Genomic DNA, 18,952 nt, shown 5'->3' on the forward strand with positions numbered 1-18,952 from the left:
GTAAATAGTAGACTGATCTCCCATCAGACTCCATTAAAGGAGTCTGATGGAGAAGAAACAGCACTTTAATCTGGAAGTCCTGCATGTCATACTTGTGCACCTCTGGCCTGAAGGTAGAAGTGTGACCCGTCCATGCTGGAGGCAGGTATTGCTCTTCAGAATGGAGGCAGCTCTCCTGTGGACTCTATGGTGATAAATGCTCTGCAAAGAGGACAGAAGATTTATAGTCCAAGGCAGTAGCACTGCTGTACTAGTTGATGCAAGTGGTGACGATGCTCTCAGTGGTGCAGCTGTAGATATTCCTGAGGATCTTAGGTAATGGTCCAAATTTCTTCAGCCTCCTAATAAGGTACAGCTGCTGATGAGCCATCTTGTCCAGCTGTGTGATGTGTAAGGTCCTCAGTGATATGGACGCCCAGCTATTTGAAGCTCTCAAATGAACAGCAGATGATAAGGTGAGCTCTCTTCCCACATGTTTACTAAGATCTTCTTCATTTGGCTGTGTTGAGGGTGAGATTGTTGTCCTCACACCATGAGACCAGACTGGCCACGCCCCTCCTTTAGAGTACTTCTCTGCCATAGATGCATCCTTTTACTGCACTGTCATTGAGAACTTAAGGGTGACGATGTACTTGTGAGCGAACAGGGTATAGAGCATATTTATACTTGCCTTTTTAAAAACTTTTAACATTTTCTGTTTTAAATTACACTTTCAGATCTATAAGAAACTATAGTTCCTTCTGACTGTGTGAAAGTCCCAATTATTTAAACTAAAAGTTGCAGCTCTCACTCAACATATGACTGGATTTTAAGTCATTTTAAAGAGGTTCATTTATTATTAACATCAAAACCCAGAAAATACAATACATGCATTATGCTAAACCCCTTCCTTCATTTAATATAGCTATAAATTGAAACCATTTCTAAAATTGAAATCATTAATGTTATGGTACTGTAAAGTATAGTCACTTATTTTTTTATGAAAATAAATTAATCTTAGCTGCTAGTGGAGACAGAAACATTAATGTTGTATTTAAATGCATTCTACAAATGATATGACATTTTAATTCATTCACAAAAACACTGACATTTTCATCTGGCTGATTTGTAGTGCAAAGAGAAGTCTGCATAAATGTGTCCGTTTACAGCAGATGGCACTATTGCACCACAATGTGCAACCACCAAAAATCAGGGAACAAGGTATAATTTATATAACAAATTTACAGTAACACACTCAAAACATTGGGAACAATTTCCTTTAATTTAGAAAAAAAAATTGTGTATAAATCAAAATAAACTGATTTCATTACACCTCAGATCTGGCCACTGCAACTAAAACATACCATCTATAACTGCATGTCCTGCACGGTTCTTCATCGACTTTGCATTTTTGTTTTAATTTACATCAAACTTTCTGCAAGCTTTGTGTGTGAAAAATGTATAAATGCAAACATTTTTTGCTTTATGTACAAAACACACAAGTTGCTGTTTTGCTGCTTTTATTCTTTGATGCAATAAGAGTTTATTGTAAAGGTAACAAAAACGGCAGTTCAACAATGATAAATATTTGGTCCTTACATTAAAATAGGGAAGAAATAAATATTTTCCCCATCAATACAACACATCTTAAAGTATAGAAACAAAAAACACAACTTTCCTCTTCCCTCCATCCACCTTAAAATATGACATATTAATTATTGGGAGTGATATAAACTAAACAGTAAACCACTGTTCTTTCAGGGAACTGCACCATATTTTACATTTAGACAGATTATGTTAGTCTAACTACATCAGCATCATAAGCAAAGCTGATCAAAAATGTTACAGCTCTGTTTGACACTTACTGATCTAAAATGACAAAGTTCTGTAGCAAACATAGGAAATATACAAAAGAGCAAGAAGACATATTAAGCAGCAAAGTGCATCTTCGTTATAAACAAGTATCCCACATTTAAATATAAAGAAAGTGAAAACAAAGACTTCTGGCTTAAAGCGGCAGATGATTGGTTCAGAGCAGGAGATACTGTTGAGCTCCAGAGATTTGCCACACCTTTAAACCCTGTAATGTTTTTCAAACAGATCCTTTCTTTGGTAAATAGGAAATTTGAAGGCTTTACATCTTTTAAATTGTGGTAACAGACTTAACATGTGAGACTAAATGACTACTAATATGACTCTACATTTTGACATCATCCTTCATTTGCACCTGATGTCAGATGTTACATTAGAAACCTTCATTGGACAGAATAAAAAACAGAAACTTGGTTTTGTTTCGACAAAGTGCAAAGATCACTGAGCCAAGGAGGCCTCTCCTGTTTGGATTGCAGGTCTGGTCCTCTTTGCAGCGGATTCCTCAACAGTGAATGTGTAGCTATACTGAAAAACCCCAAAACAAAGGAAGTTTATCCTCATTTTATAGAAGCAGAAACATCACAAAGCAGAAATCAGTGATCAGATGGGAACTTACTTCATTTTCAATGTCTCTCAGAGACTTTATACGAATGTTGTTTAATTGTGTGTTTAGCTGAAGAGTCTAAGAGGAACATAAGAGAAAAGCTCAAACAAACTTGTTTGTAATAGAGACAAGCGATAAGAAAAATAAATGTTAGAAATGTAAAAACTATCAGATATCTTTGCATTCTGTTACTTTAGTTTGTTGAAAATATGAACCATACCGTTCCATTTGCCTGGATGTCGTAATTTGGATGCAGGATGAAAGGAACTCCATCTAGGGCTGCAAGGAGGGAAAATGATGAAGAAGGTCCCTCATGTAATAATATTAGTAATGTCCTGTGTCTGAGGGAAGACTTGAGCCTCTTTCTGGCATGGACTTCTTTAAATTATTCAAATGTCTAATAAACGTGTTGGCCAGGGGTGTCTGGTTCTGGCCCTCAAGGGCCATTGTCCTGCAGGTGTTACATGTTTCCTGCTTTGACACATCTAACACAGATTAATGAATCATTAATAGACTTGGTCAGAACTTGACAACATGCTGTTCAGGAGATCCATTTAAATTAGAATCAAGTGGATTGGAGCAGGGAAACATCTAAAAACCTGCAGGACTGCAGCCCCCAAGGACTAGCATCCCTGGTGTCGGTAATCCCTGCTGGTTTTCTGTAAAAAGTACTGATAGGAGCCACCACAAGTCCCCACTGCTGCAATTACATTAAGAGACTGGACTCATGGTAAATGATGGATATTCATTTGACAAATCTTCTGCTTTTTACACAGAAATTCTACAGATTTTGGCATTAACAGCACTTTCTATTTACCTGTAACAGGTACTGAAATAATAAAAAATAAGCCATTTATTAGAAAATTTTATTAGTTTTTTAGGCCTGTTCTACAAAGTCAAAATGTTCAGCTGGAAAATTCAACTGTTTGGTACCATATCATTTGTTTATTCTATTATTATTAGCCAAAGAAAACAGCTGAATGAACATCCACCAAAAATATAATTAATTAAGGAGTTTTTTTTGCTAGTTCTTGTATGTTGATTTTAAAAATAGAGACACACACAAAGTGAAGAGCAGCAGCAAAAACACTGAACTGAGCTAAAATGAGAGGTAACATTTAAAGAGCCAAAAACAACTGTGCTCACTGCTCATCATTAGAAAAGCTGTCGTGTTACCAAAACATTTCAGAAAACTATGTCCCCATAATAACTTTGGCAATACGACTCACTTGGTGTCAAACCTCTGGTAATTTACAAATTTCATAAATGAATTATATGGTTAAGTATTGCCTGTCAAGAATTGCAGTGAGGTGCTGATGATTGAAGAGATACAAAAAAAAAAAAAACAAACAAACAAAAAAACAATAAGAGGAAAAAAGTGCTGCACAGGCCAGCTTCAAATTTATTTAACGTTATATTTTTATCCCTCGGGCCTTTCTCAAGATTATTACTTAAGTACTTTGAATGAAGCAGCGAGGAAAATTAATGTAAAACTGGATTTTGAATAACTGAATTTTATTTAGTTTAAAAAAGGTTTGGTGTACCTGTAATTCCCTGAAAACTGCTGTCAGCAGGTTTATCCAGGTTGTCCTTAACACTGAGGCTGCAGCGTCTCTGACTTAGCCTGCTGTGTGGCAGAGGAGGAGGAGGGTTGCTGGGGAAACAAAAAGAAGATATTAATGCTTTGATAAAAACTACAACGTAAGTTCATGAAATCATCAATTGTCTGCAAATTCCTGCCAGACAAAAAATTATTATGACATCTAGAAACTACACATTTTATTTAAGAGCTCTACCTTGGTCTGAGAGGAAGAGGAGCAGGTGGCTGCTCCAAGGAAAGTTGGCGGATGTCCAAGGAGAGACTGCGGGGCTTGGCTTGGGGCATCGGGTTAGAAAAATGCCCCTTCCTGCACCACAGCACATATCCATGGATGTCACTGTGTAAAAGACACATATAATGGCAGATTATTATTTTTTTTAATTTCAACAAGGCACTAAAACACAAATCAAATTACCATTTAGATGATCTATTTGTAAAAAATATATATTGTAGTTTTATATATATATATATATATATATATATATATATATATATATATATATATATATATATATATATATATATATATATGAACAAACACACATATATAAAAATAGCAAATGTAAATGTAAATGCTACTAACCCAACACATGTGTAGTGCTGCAACATCATTTTGCTTTTACTCGTCAGTTTGACATCCAACACAGCTGTGTCCACACTGCCCACTGGGACTACACGTACGCACACACGTTTTTTCTTTGAAACGGAGGTCTCTGAACACACAAAAATACAGAATTCTTTCATCCATCAGACAGCAAAACAAACCAGCATAAAAAATACATAAATTATCCTGTGGAGAATTAGCAAATATGTGTGTCTTTCCTTACTTGCTTCAAGGTGCTCTGCAATATAGCAGTAACCATGAGGGATGGAGTCTTTTTCTGAAATAACTTGAAGGTCTGACACTATCATGCCACCTGTCAGGTCCTATACAGGAGAAAACAGTTCATTTGTATGAGTATAGAACCCAAAGGGATGACGACAAACATACGTAAGTATTGCTGTGATGTAAACTTTATAATTTATTAAATATAGGATGTGTCTACCTTGCTGTAACAGAGGTAATATCCAGACTTTATCGCAAAACTGCGAGTGAAGTTTGCTGATGATCCATCCTCGGTGATGCTGATCTACAGAAAGTTGAGAGATATGAAGAAAGAAAGGAACATTTAACAAGCCAACTGCAGCTTTTGGCCATATTACAGTGAAAACACTTAAACAACTTGAGGTGTAAAGAGAATCATTTCCATAGCAGATCAATAGAATCTGTTGGTATCTGAAAAGTTCTATTTCTAGATGAATAAAAGACTAGATTTGAATCTGTTGGCTTTCCTTAGCTAGGCTATTTTTCTTTTATTAACACTGTTATTACAAAATGAACTAATGTGGATTTGTTTTATTTGGATCACAATAAATTGGCTTGAATCGATTACATCTGTAAAATTCCTTGAGAGGACTTTGTTGTAAATTGGTGCTATACAAATAAAGCTGAACTGAATGTAAGGAAAAAGCTCACAAGATGATGAGAAGAGGCTGAATGCATTCACCAAAGTAAATCATTAATCTATTATTTGCTTTTAAGGTCCTTTTTTTTGTCTTGATTCAAACAGTCACCAGGACAGGTAACATAAAGTCTTGGTCCATGTGTTTGTTATTCAAATATCAACTGGCAACACCTGAGGCTCTGCAACCACAGCCGAAGCTCCTGGAGGCTACGTCATTAGTAGCTGCTGATTTCCAGACCTTTTATAAACACTGGCTCCAGCATTCAGCTGTATCCTGGCCAGCAGAGTAAACTGTTCTGGAAATGTGCAGATCTGATTGTGTATACAACTGTTTACTGCATGGAGGCCATGTTTATGAAACACCTTGTCCTCAAGCTAAACAAACTTGTTTGTTGGATTAAATTGTGGACCATAAATTCAAAAAATATTTACAGTGTTTAAATAATTAACACAAACACATGCACATTTAATGGCAACAGGCTTTTTTTTACTCTGAATCTTCAGCAATGGTAATTTACAGTCACCTGATGTCATTCTAAACAATCCCTGGTTCTAAAGTACAGATTCAGACCTCATCTCACCAACTACTGATAAAGAGGGTTGCATCAATTAGGCTTTGCTTAAAACTTTAAACTAAAACAGAAACAATTGGTCAAGTTAGATTGAAATAAAAAAGCTCGCCAAATCTGTTCCTCATAATTCTTTCCTACCAGGTTAAAATCTTTGGGGCAGGTGCTGGAGTTGGACGTCCAAGCCACTGCAGTCACAGGCCGAACTAAATTATGCTCCATCAAGGACATCTGAGGAAGAGAGAAATAGGGGAAACTGTAATAAAGAAAGGTAAGTGTTTCACTGGTGGGTGTAAAGGCAAATGGTGAATCTAAACACATCTAATGATGTTTAGAAGTTTGAAAACCCCTGTGCATTTCTACATAAAAACCTAAAATATCATCACATTTGCACCCTCACCTGAAGAATTTATGAAGAAAATCTAATATTAGGTTATCTACTATTACATATCAGCAACTGCCAAACGGATTTCAATCTTAAGGACAGTAGTGAATAAATTTAAAGGTTAAATTACAGCATTTTTTTAAATAGTGGGGTCACTGGGAAGATAACTAAGTGGGAATAGATGCCCTGTTTTATCCAAAGAACAAAGTAAAAAAGAGTCCAAAGTAACACCAAATCAAATCAAACCAAACCAAACCAAACCAAACCAAAGGACTCTGTCACTTTTAAGTTTAGCTTTAAATGCTAAAAATGGGGTTGATGAAAAGAAAAACAGCTGATCCCTTTTGGGACAGGCAGTTGTTCCTTGGGAGGAACTCTTGATAAGTTGACAAACTTTAACTCTCTTGTTTTCTTTTGGGGTCATTTTGGCCCAAGACGAAATCTTGTGTTTTTGTAACAATTTATATTTGTCAAATAGACTGAAAATAATGGGGACTGCTCAATATTACGGTCTTCATTAAACTAAATACAAGGTGCTGTAGGCTGCAGACTTCCCTCTCCCCAACCACATTTGCCAGCTTGCAAAGTCCCACCAGCGTGTCCTGGGTCTTCCCCAATGTCTCCTCCTAGTGGGATGTGTCCAGAACACCGGACCAGGGAGCCATCCTGACCAGATGCCCAAACCACCTCATCTGGTTCCTCTTGATATAGAGGAGAAGAAAATCTACTCTGAGCCCCTCCTGGATGACTGAGCTTCTCACCCTATCTCTAAGGAAGAACCTGGCCACCCTACGGAGGTCACTACCCACAGCTCATGACCACAGGTGAGGATAGGAACGTACATCAACTGGTAAATCGATAGCTTTGCCTTATGGCTCAGCTCTTTGGATGTTCTTTGATGTTCCACGTCACTAGGGCTAGCTTCTGCAACTGTCCGCCCAGCTCACACTCCACCTGATCCTGTGGTCTCTCCTGCAGGTGGTGAGTCCACAAGAGCCAATCACAGCTTTCAAAACCTTAAAAACCACTACACAACTGTGTTAGCAAACGCTCCCATTGTCCACACTTTGTGTCTGAGTGTAGAAGAATGTGTCCTCTGACATGCTGGCATTGAGAACAAACTTGCTGTGTCGATGCAATAACAATAAGTAGCCTATGGAGGTGAATTAGGTCTGAAAGTGTGTGCTACCATGAAGCTTCATTGTTTAGGAAACAACAGCTAAATAGTTATGTTGTGATAAAATCAGAAACTGTATTAAACAATTCAGTTCAAGAATTTGTCTCCCTAATAGCAACAGGAATAGGAATTTTCTTATTTGAATCTCCAAATTTTCCAGTCAGAGGTTTATTTGAACCTACAACCTTATCAATAACCTACTACATTTTTTTAAGTGTCAAGTGCTGTTATGGACTTAAAAAAAATGATCAGCTCCAAGGAACACATATCCCAATCTTTCAAAGCTAGCTTGTTCAACAATAAAAAGGATAATCAAATTAAAAACACACCCACCAAAACACACGCAAAAGTAGAACCATAAGGTGGTATAAAACTTCAAAAGTGTAAATAAAAATAATATTAAATTTTAGGAAAGAGTCGACAAATTACAGTCATGGAAACCAATCAATGAACTATTTTAGGTTTGGAGTGAAGCAATGACATACATAGGAAAATGTACTTCGTGTCCTTATGAAATTGTTCCTATGTCAAGCATTTTGTTAGAAACGTAGAAACAAAACCAAATCCAAATAGCTTCAGTCAGTTTTAGCTGAACTTTAACAGACTCTGACACCAACATTACCCCATTTTATAAATGACACAACAAATCCCCGTTTATTGATTGATTTTTATACATATGTCTCATGCGCATTTCAGTAAATGTCATGGTTACTTTACACTCTAACGATTGTTCGGTTGACAAAACTTCTGTTTCTTGCTTTAAATAAGTTAAATTATCATTTTCTATAAAGTGACTGCTGTGAACATAAACTGATACTTACCCTGTGTCTGTATTACTTCTGTTTTTTCGATGTGTTGTTCGCTGGAAAAAAACATGAAACACTTCTTAGTTACCAGCCGAAATGTCCGTAGACAAGTCGAACCAGGAAGTGATGAAGTCATCCCAACTACAATATCCATCAAGCTTCGGGGCATGCGCGTCATACGCGAAGTTACGTCGTAATCTGAACGCAAGATGGCAGCAGCGGCACGAGAATATGCCGTCCACTTTTTCTCGGCTCTCACCAATATACTGTAACTTAGTCTGACATTCAATCCAGTGTATTGGAGTGTTTTTGTCACAGCAGCTCATGCTACAAACAGACATTCCCGTCCTAATTTTTCCCATAATTAGCATATCTGCATAACAGACCTGGCTTCAGCTCTGCTCTTAGGCATCAAAGGCCTCATTATACATACAGTCCAGACTGCAAGTATTTGGAAGGTTATACATAATTTTTTCATCACTCTCTATTTCAGCAAACTCTTTCAAATGAGATTAGATTAATTATTTCTACATTTGTGGGGCGTTACTGATTAAAGTGCCAGACCTTAGCAGGTCCTTTGGGCATAGGCTACTGTGAAGTTGGATGACAGAGAGTTGCTGAAAAAATTATCAGTTCTCATTTAGGCCTACATGAAAATGAGGGTGAGTAGGGTAGGGTAGCATTTACAAGCCACACAACCTGTGGGTTATTTGAGTGTAATCTTCTTCAGCACAAGAATCCCAATTAGTAGGTTAAAGAAATCTGCAGTAAAACAAGGAGTAAAGAAAACTGTACACAAAGTGGTTGTGTTTATGTTTATGGCTTTATGTATTTAACAAATGTAACAGCATTAGTAACAAAAAGCTGCATTATTAACCACTGATTATATAAGTTGACTATACACTGACTATATAAGTTGGGTTATTAGTAGGAAAACTTATAACCATCATTAAAAATAGCAATGTGGTGTCCATAGTAGCCTAATGAAATGAAATAACGATAAAACGATAAACGATAAAAGATTAGATAATTGAAGGATATGAAGCTAATAATGATATCTGTTGAAAGCTATGTATATTGTAATAATGATTTATTATGAGTACTACCATTGTGTGTTGTGTAATGTGATATTGTAATATGATATAATGTGTAATATTATTCGTAGATGCTGTGAAAGTGTCAATATTTAAGTTGTTATTGATAAAAGGGTTTTGGACTAGATGTTCAGCTTCTTCCAAAACACTTTTCGAACTTTAAAAGCTTTTTTTTTTTTTTTTGTAACAAATATTTACCTTGTTTTTAAATTTTAGTTTAAAATAAAGGAAAAACAAAGGATTTGAGCCATGTTTGATATAAATATAATATATAAATATATAAACCCTGGACAGGTCACCAAACATTGCATGGCCGTTTATTTTTTTATTTTTAATTATTTTTCTCAACTGCAATTCAAAAGCAATGTCTTATTTTTATTTATTACTACTTTTTTAGTTTCTGGTTATTTGAGTAATTATTGAGAATTTTGCCTTTAATAGAAGGGTATGAATGAATTTGAGATGATTGCATTTATATAAAACATGACTCAAAATCATCTCAATGTAATGTCCCATAGAAGATTTGTTTTCACAGCCAACAGTATATTTATTATATCATATTACACTCACCAGGACGAAACTTTTTTTATTATATAATTCTATTTCAATGTGTGTAAAGGCTTGTTTTATTTTTTAGTATGCATTAATTGAAATATACATGATTTTTTTTTAATCATGTAAAGCACTTTGTGTTGTCTTCAGCATGAAAAGCGCTTTATAAATAAAGTTTGATTTGATTTAGTTTTTAATATTGTTGATTTATATGTTAATTACTTTCATTAATTTATAAGTGTAACCCAGTTTTTTTGTCTGCTTTAAGGTGGTCAGAATTTGAAAGCTGAGATGCTGTATAATATTTTGTTTTATAAAAGCAAACATGTTTTTGCACATGCTAAAAAAATCCATCGCTCATCTGGGTCAAGTCAAGAAGATATTCTTCAGTCCTACTTTCCTTGTAGTCCGCCCCTAAAAAGACTAAAAGTTCATGTGAACACATTTTGGCCCTGTCTCGCTTGATCAGCTAAATACAAAAAACAGTGCAAGATAGTTTATTTAAATCTGGTTTCTTTGTGCCTCATCATTTCCAAAACTAAACAGTTTTGATGCAATATATTTTCTCATTTTACAAAATTTTTGATCATGTCTTCATAACTTGTCAAGCGTTTCAATCTCCTGATTACAGTGACATCTAGTGGACACTACATGAAAAAGCAGGAGTTTTTTTTGTTGCTGTAATCCCGAGAGTAAAAGAAATATTGTTAACAGAGCCGTTCTGCATAAGTAAGTAATTTGTTGTTGTGGAGTCTATTTCATATTCTGTCAGGTAAGAGGCAAGGGAATCATAAAATTAACAACAGAAAAAAAGAAATAAAGATTTCAGAGACAGCCATTAAACTTAGTAATTAAATATTTTATTTAGCCCAATTTTTAATTTATATGAGCCAATTCATAATTATAAATGGTTACCTAAGGAAACCAACGGATTGCATCGAATCTTATCTTCAATTCAATCCCCCATTCTGAGCATGCACGTGGGCGACAGTGGAGAGGAAACAAAGCTTTCTTTCAAAAGAAAAATAAACCTCCAGCAGAACCAGGCTCAGCCACCGGTTGGGGATGGAGAGGACAGGACAGAGAGATAAAACAAGCACAATGAGACTGAGTCAGGGATACCTGCTGAGAGAGAAATAAAAAATCACAAGTTAATGTCAATAATAATGTCATAACACACAATATACGTATAAAGGTAAGCCAGGGATGCCTGCTGAGACAGAAAAGGATAAGCACAAGGTAATAGCAAGAACAATGTCATAATGACTGTTATTGCCATTGCACGTTGTTATACACACAAACATAAAAACCTGCTGAGACATAAATAAAAAAGCAGAAGTTATTAAAAATAACAATGTTATATCAGACTAGATACATACACATAAATAGCAGAACCACAGATACCTGCTGAAAGAGAAATAAAAAAGTGAAAGTTAATGTCAATAATAATGTCATAACACACAGTATACATATAAAGGTAAGCCAGGGATACCTGCTGAGACAGAAAAGGATAAGCACAAGATAATAGCAACAATAATGTCATAAAGACATTGTTATTGCCATTGCATGTTGTTATACACACACAAACATAAAAACCTGCTGAGACATAAATAAGAAAGCAGAAGTTATTAAAAATAACAATGTCATACCACACTAGATACATACACATAAATAGCAGAACCACAGATACCTGCTGAGAAACAAATAGAGAGCGAGTGTATGTATATATATATATAAATATATATATATATATATGCTACAAATATTTAGTGTTAACGGACCTTCCCCGACCTTCAGTAAATGCAGCATATAATTTACTTCTATATGTTCTTCTGCATCATCTCTACCATGTTCTAGATTATAATTCAGAATTTATACATCATTATTTCACCAACCGTCTCCATGGTAAAAATTTCTGTCATGAAACCATCAGAAGAGACGTCTGAAGTTAAACAGCCAACATTGATGAAGAAACTGATCTGGATGAAAAAACACGTGTTCCCTTTTATTATTGAAGTGTAAGCGTTTGTGCAGAAGTGATAAAAGTCCTGCAGCATCATCACCCAAAGTCTGGAGCTGACCCCCCGCATGCTCCATTGAGACTCCATTGTCCGACATGTGCGCATTAACAGGTGCCTCACATCCTGTCATTTAGGTTCAACAGTTACAAACATCACTAACTCCGCCCCCCATCTATTCCATCAACACCCCTCAGGTTCCATTGTTGTAATACATGCAGGTACAAATGATCTCAAGTTCCAACAGTCAGAGGCTCTAAAAAAGGATTTTATCAACATCATCAACAGCATCAAACAGGTAAATAAACACTGCATCATCTCTGGTCCACTTCCTTCACCCCACTATCATCCGCATCTGCCAACTTCATATCTGGTTACTGTCACTCCATTAGTTTTCTATACATAAAAAACTTCACCACATTCTACAACAGACCACACTTTTTCAAAGCAGACGTTTTACATCCAAATCACACAGGTTCTCATCTTCTCATCATTGATCTCACCCTCCAATCCTGCAAAGCTTTCTCAGATTGACGGTCCAGCCAGTACACACCTCCCCCAGTTAAAACACTCTCAGACACATCACATAGTAGTACACATCACCAGAAGACAGTATAAACATGCCTATCCACATACCTCCACCGTAAGATGTCTCCATCCCATACATACAGCTTCTAGTACGGAACCATATCCACAACTTTACAGCCGAATCCTCCTGCAACACTCAACATGGCTCTTTTAAACATCAGATCGCTGTCAAACAAATCTTTTATTATTAATAATCTAATTTTAGATAGCAGCAAAAATAATCTCATTGGAACAACTATTGTTCATTTGAGCATCATTCATTTGTTTTTACCAACCCACCTGTTTTATCCAGTACAATTTATAGACCACCAAAGCCTCCTTCCTGTTTTATTAAAGAGTTTTCAGAATTTTTATCAACCGTACACATTAAATACAATAAGATTTTAATAACTGGTGATTTTAACCTTCACACTGACAACAGTAGTGATTCCTACACCAATGAGTTTTCAAACATTTTAAATAGTATGGGTTTTGAACAGCATGTTACACAACTTACTCACAACTGAGGGCACGCCCTGGACCTGGTCATAACCTATGGCCTGTCCACTGGTGTGTCCTCTGTTGTTGACCTGGTTGTGTCAGACCACTACTGTATTTTTTTTAACATCACCAGTTTTAGCCAACAGGAGGCCCCGGTGAGAATTAAGCAAAACAGGCAAGAAAACTCTACTATTCAAACCTCATCACAAATAATAAAAACAACCCAAAATTCCTTTTTTAAAACCATTGATCTTTTAACAAACACAGATTTTAACAAGTCCTCCATGCCTGCATCAGATGCTGCATGCAGGACTTTGCAGACCACAGAAGTAAGATGAATGTTATTAGATCCAACCTTTTATCTCAACGGCATATTGATTTTAACATACCTGAGGAAGCGCTGGAGAGCTTTGTCCTGGTTGATGCAAAGATGGTTGGTTGAGTTTTCTCCCAACTAAACCCAACAACCTGCCTTTTAGACCCAATTCCCACATCACTTTTAAAAATATTTTATGGTTTCTTTGAGCCTGAGCTTTTAAACATAATAAATTACTGTCTTCAGACGGGTGTCTTCCCTGCCGCCTTTAAACTGGCGGTGGTGAGGCCCCCTCTGAAGTGAATTTAGATCTAAAAATTCTTACTAATTACCAACCTGTATCCAACTTACCTTTTTTAAGTAAAATGACAGAAAGAGCTGTTTTTATTTAACTGCATGAGTTTCTGAGTAAACACAAGAGTTTAGAAAAATATCAATCTGGTTTTAGGGCAAACCACAGTACCGAGACGGCCCTTGTAAAAATGTTAATGACCTCAGACTAAATTTAGACTCACAGAAACTTTCTGTCCTGGTTCTACTGGGTCTCAGTGATACTTTGATACAGTTGATCACCAAATTTTAATAGACAGACTCAGAAGTCTGGTGGGCCTCTCAGGTACTGTTCTTAAATGGGTTTGCTCCTATCTCAAAGATCTGCAATTTTTTGTAAGTGTGGATACATGCTCCTCAGAAATCCATGAAGTCAAATGTGGGGTTCCCCAAGGATCAATTTTACGCCCGATAGTTTTTTATTTGTACATGTTGCCTCTTGGGGACGTCATCAGGAGACACGGCATTGATTTTCACAGCAATGCTGATGATACGCAGCTTTTTTTTGCTGTGTCTCCTGATGACCTGGAGCCAGTTAACACTCTTTTAAACTGTATTTTATAAAGTCAGTTTACATGCAGTTTATATGCAGTTTACATGTGCATGCTGTGCATGCTGTGCATGCTGTGCATGCGACTGTGTGAAAGATTTTAAGTGTTTTTTATTGTTATGTAATTCTATTTTGATGTAGAAAGGCTTGTTTTATTTTTATTATGCATGACATGAAATATGCTTTTTTTTTATCTTGTAAAGCACTTTGTGTTGCCTTGGGCAGGAAACACGCTTTATAAATAAACAAAGTTTAAATATTTGTGACATTGGCTTGTTCTGTTGATACAGTAAAGAAAGGCAAAATTCAGGCCTATTCGCGAATGGTGATTAATCTGATTAAAAATGTTATTTTATTTGACAGCCCTAATATATATATATATACATATATATATATATATATATATATATATATATATATATATATATATATATATATATATATATATATATATATATATATATGTGTAGCAGACTACAAAGTCTGTGGACTACAAGGATACTCCGAAGTCTGCAGACACTGATTGGGACACAGCTGTAGACTGTCTTTATATTCTGGGCTTGTATCCGCTTTTATGTCTAAGAGAAATTTCCTTCTTGTGTTGGTGTCTCATCTCAGTCCTGAATTTGGATCCTATCTCCATGTATCACAAAAATCCTATTTAGTTCAAGGCTTCATGTGTTCTTGTTTGCTTTTTATGTTCATTTTATGGTCTCTTCTCTGGTGTTTTAGGTGTTGTTTTTTGCTGTCTGTTTTTTTTTGTATTTGTTTTTTTCTATTTGTATTTTCCTCCTCTGTTTTAGCTACTCTGTTATGTTCTATTCTCTCTTTGATTTTTTCTTGTTTTTGTTTTTTTTTTTTATTGTCTTTGCTTTTTTGCTGTAGTGTTTCTTGGATTTCTGTAGTCTTTCTTTAGACTCTAGTCTTATATCCTATTTCATGTCCAAGAGATGATCCTCCTTGTGCTGGTCTCTTATCTCAGTCCTGCATTTGGATCCTGCCAGGGTCTCTGGATTTTGATTGATTGATTGGTCTGTTTTCTGTTTTTCTTGTCTTATTTTGTAGATTTTCCCTTGTTTTCCATTTTGCTTTCTTCTTCCTGTCATTAATGCACCTGGTTTGTTTTAGCTAACTCATTTAGCCTGTTTCTGGTTGTCCTTTGTGTATTTGGTTTCAATTTCTCCTTGCCATTGTTATTATGTAGTACCTTTTTCCTTGTAGTTATAGTTGTTCCTTCAGTCCACTGTTTCCTTTTTTTCAGTTTGGCTTGTGTTTTTCTGGAAGCTGCTGTAGCAGTGACTTTTGGGTTTTTGTACTATGAAACATCTACATTCCTCCATTCACCTTCCTCCTGCTCGGTTAAGCATCTTGGGTCCCCACACCAGGCCCTGACACTATCTCCTAGTCACGTCTCCAGGGATCACAAAAATTTTAATCCATGTTGTTCTATGCTGTTCTTTTTTTATCTGCATATTTTGTCCTGTTAGATGATCTTGTAGGTTTTGTTTTGTTTAGTTAAATTTATATTTTTTTATGTGTCTTATTCTACTCTAGTAATTTCTGGTAAGGGATGGGGTGTGGGCTACTATTCTTTCCGTGTACTCTGAAATTATACTGACAGGTGTACTTCGGCTCGCCCCAGTTGCTGTTCACCTTTAACTTTACAAAACTAAACATTTCCTCCTTATGGTCCTGTGTGACAAAAAAGACGAATGAGTGTTAGTGTGATGGGGACATATGTAAATAGAAGATGAAAATAAATAATAGATTAGATACATTTTATGTATGCACGTGCTCACATGCATGACAGCATAGGATTATACTTACCTCTATCTTAAAGGTTTGGAACTGGTCTCCATCATTATTATACATAAAGGTTCCAATGAGAGTTCCCTCATCTTCCATTGTTTTCTTTCCCTGGAAGATAAAAGAGATATATTTTTGGTTAACACTTCTCTGGTCTCTGTATCTGTAAATTTAAAAAGATTTAGACAAGATTTTAAAGTATTAAAGTAATGAAAAATGAGAAACTGGTGACTTACATAGACAGAAAACTCCTTAGGCGCACTTGATGTCGTTCCAGATGGAGATACAGACTTTAATATATAACCCAGTGTCACATGGCTGATGGGAACTTTGTGAGACAGGAATATAGTTATGTGTCCTTGCTGACCAGCAAAGGACCAGCAGTTTCCAGGAAGCAGATTTGATGATCCCTGAACAGAAAAAGAAATTATGGTTAGTTGGTAAGTCTAATGTATAAAAAAACTGTTAGATTTAGTTGAATAATCAGTCATCATTATGTTTTCTGAATGTAGTACATACATGTATGACAACATTTGGAGAAACTAATTTGCTTTTTTGAAGAATGTTGAATAAAGATGCATGGTCTTATCCACTCGTATGATGCTGAGGTCCTGCAAGTTACAATTTTTGCTCCTGCACACAAAACATATAAATATATTTAGTTAGGAATCTCAAAAACAAATAATTCCTGTCTGATATATATAAAGTTCCATGTTGTGTTTGATAATGATGACTTACCTAATGATGCCAGAGCCACATTTGGCAGAAATTCTGCTTCTGGTTGATCTTTCCACTTAAACTTTAGATTATGCCCGTAAATGTCTTTAACACACGGTTGTTAAAGACAGATTTTTGTCCAAATTTCTGACTTTCAGAGTTTCTTCCGAATGTCAAAAACAGAATGTCAACGTTTAGAACGCTCCTGCTTCATGGCCTTGATACATATCTGTAATCTGTCACGGATCGAAGAACAAATCGAATGTAACGCCCAATAGTACACGCACGCGCTTACTCATGCACACTCGCGGCATCAAAAATGCATGCGCACGTACACATTCACACTTATCAATGATCATGTTAACCATGTTTAGGTGAACATCAAAAGCAGCTTTTCCCAGACATTGTGATCTGCTTAAAAGCAGCGGTCTTCCACGTTACCAAACATACAGTTTTACTTTCTGATTTTGATTGTGGTAGTGTAGACGTGTGCGAGATAAATGCGATCTAAATAATATTTAATAATAATATTAATAATAATTAACAATAATACACACACGTCATATATATATATATATATATATATATATATATATATATATATATATATATATATATATATATAGTGTAAGAGGGGACTTATGTAAAAAGAGTGTTTTTTTTTCTTTTCCAGTTCAATTCAAGAAAAACAGAAAGAAAGACCTGAGAAGTAAACAATTAATGAAGGCGCTTAAAATAAGGAAAATGTTAAAAAGATAGGGTCTCCATGTGCTTTTGAACTGTCAACCCAAATGTGACTATTTTTATTTCAAGATTTATTTAATAAAAAAAAAGCATTTTGTCCTACGTAACTGTGTATATGTAATTTTTTTCTTAAATATATTTGCAGTCCTCACATAACCAACTCATTATCATTTATAACGTGTGTGTTGGGTTGTTGCCTTATTTGCTTTTAAAGAAACGTAACCAAAGAAGTCTAAAAGGTTTTTCTCCTGTTGTTACTCAAATATGCCCCCTAGTGTTGAGTTGTGTCAGTGCATCTTCAACTATTTCCTTCAGACTCCTTCTTTCATCATTCCTGTTGTGTTTGCAGTTAATCTTTAGAGAGGAATGTCAATAAATCGAGCAAGGTAAACAGAAGAGCGGAAGTTGTTCTGACTGAGTTATTCACATCAGAAGATTTTATGCAAATCTACATTATTCTCAGATGGATTAAGCCCAAAATTCCCTAACTTAAAACATAAATTTTAACACATTTCTTGATAAAACATAAATATATGTCAACCTGTACTGTATGATTTGGTCATTATATGACAAAGATTTGAGATGATTTGTCGGATCTATTGGTGTAAAATGAAGACAATAATTGAATACATTTACATTTTAATTTGCTGAAATTTCTTAATGCAATTGGAGCTGCTTTTGGGATCTTTCAGTGAACTGTGATTTTTAAAAAAACAGCCATTTGATGATCATTTAGAGGCCATTGTACATACGTTTTCAAATACCTGATCATTCTTTAGCTCAGCAAAATTTTATAATTGCAAAACAATATAACCATAGTGACCGAAACACCTATATATTACAAATATATCTAAATTACAGCAAAAACTGGACCAAAACATGGAAATTTGTATTCATAAAGACTTTCAGTTTGTGCTGAGAGGCTTTAAAATCCCACTATAGGAACATGCTCACTGATGAACACATGCAAAGAGTTTGTCTGCAGAGAGATCACTCTCTGGAAAGAAAGATAGTTTTCTACTAGCAACTAGCAACTAGCAACTACTAGGCAACTAGTTTGTTGCCTGACATACCAACAGTTTAGCCACAAAGTTGGCTAAGAGCAGCTCAAATATCCTTGGATATCATTACGTAGAAATCAGACCATTATTTGCTCAGAGTTCAAAAATGAAAACGTCTGTGTTCATACGTGACTGGAAGTATCAGCTATATTTAAATTGGGGAAGAGGACAGTTGAATGGTTAAAGGTTGAAAATGATA

The 18,952-nt window shown here is 35.6% G+C and overlaps 1 protein-coding gene across 1 annotated transcript; it reads right to left on the reverse strand.

The window, feature by feature from the left end:
* Nucleotides 1-2,163: 2,163 nt before the first annotated feature.
* On the reverse strand, nt 2,164-8,625 carry mvb12a (multivesicular body subunit 12A). The gene is made up of 10 exons (XM_041982230.1): nt 8,513-8,625; nt 6,271-6,360; nt 5,102-5,185; nt 4,883-4,982; nt 4,639-4,768; nt 4,252-4,392; nt 4,000-4,109; nt 2,676-2,734; nt 2,468-2,533; nt 2,164-2,376 (listed from the first exon to the last, which is right to left on the reverse strand). The coding sequence occupies exons 2-10, from the start codon at nt 6,358-6,360 to the stop codon at nt 2,290-2,292; spliced, it is 867 nt and encodes a 288-aa protein (XP_041838164.1). The 5' UTR covers nt 8,513-8,625; the 3' UTR covers nt 2,164-2,289.
* Between the last annotated feature and the right edge of the window lie 10,327 nt (nt 8,626-18,952).

This window comes from Melanotaenia boesemani, chromosome 4 (assembly GCF_017639745.1).
Source record: "Melanotaenia boesemani isolate fMelBoe1 chromosome 4, fMelBoe1.pri, whole genome shotgun sequence".
Classification (NCBI taxonomy): Eukaryota; Metazoa; Chordata; class Actinopteri; order Atheriniformes; family Melanotaeniidae; genus Melanotaenia; species Melanotaenia boesemani.

What these genes read in the sequence shown, in the direction of transcription:
- mvb12a (XM_041982230.1), bottom strand. Translation starts at nt 6,360, where the DNA reads ATGTCCTTGATGGAGCATAATTTAGTTCGGCCTGTGACTGCAGTGGCT. An exon ending in GCCCCAAAGATTTTAACCTG is followed by an intron (nt 5,186 to 6,270) that starts GTAGGAAAGAAT and finishes AACTTTCTGTAG; the next exon opens with ATCAGCATCACCGAGGATGG. An exon ending in ATTACCTCTGTTACAGCAAG is followed by an intron (nt 4,983 to 5,101) that starts GTAGACACATCC and finishes TCTCCTGTATAG; the next exon opens with GACCTGACAGGTGGCATGAT.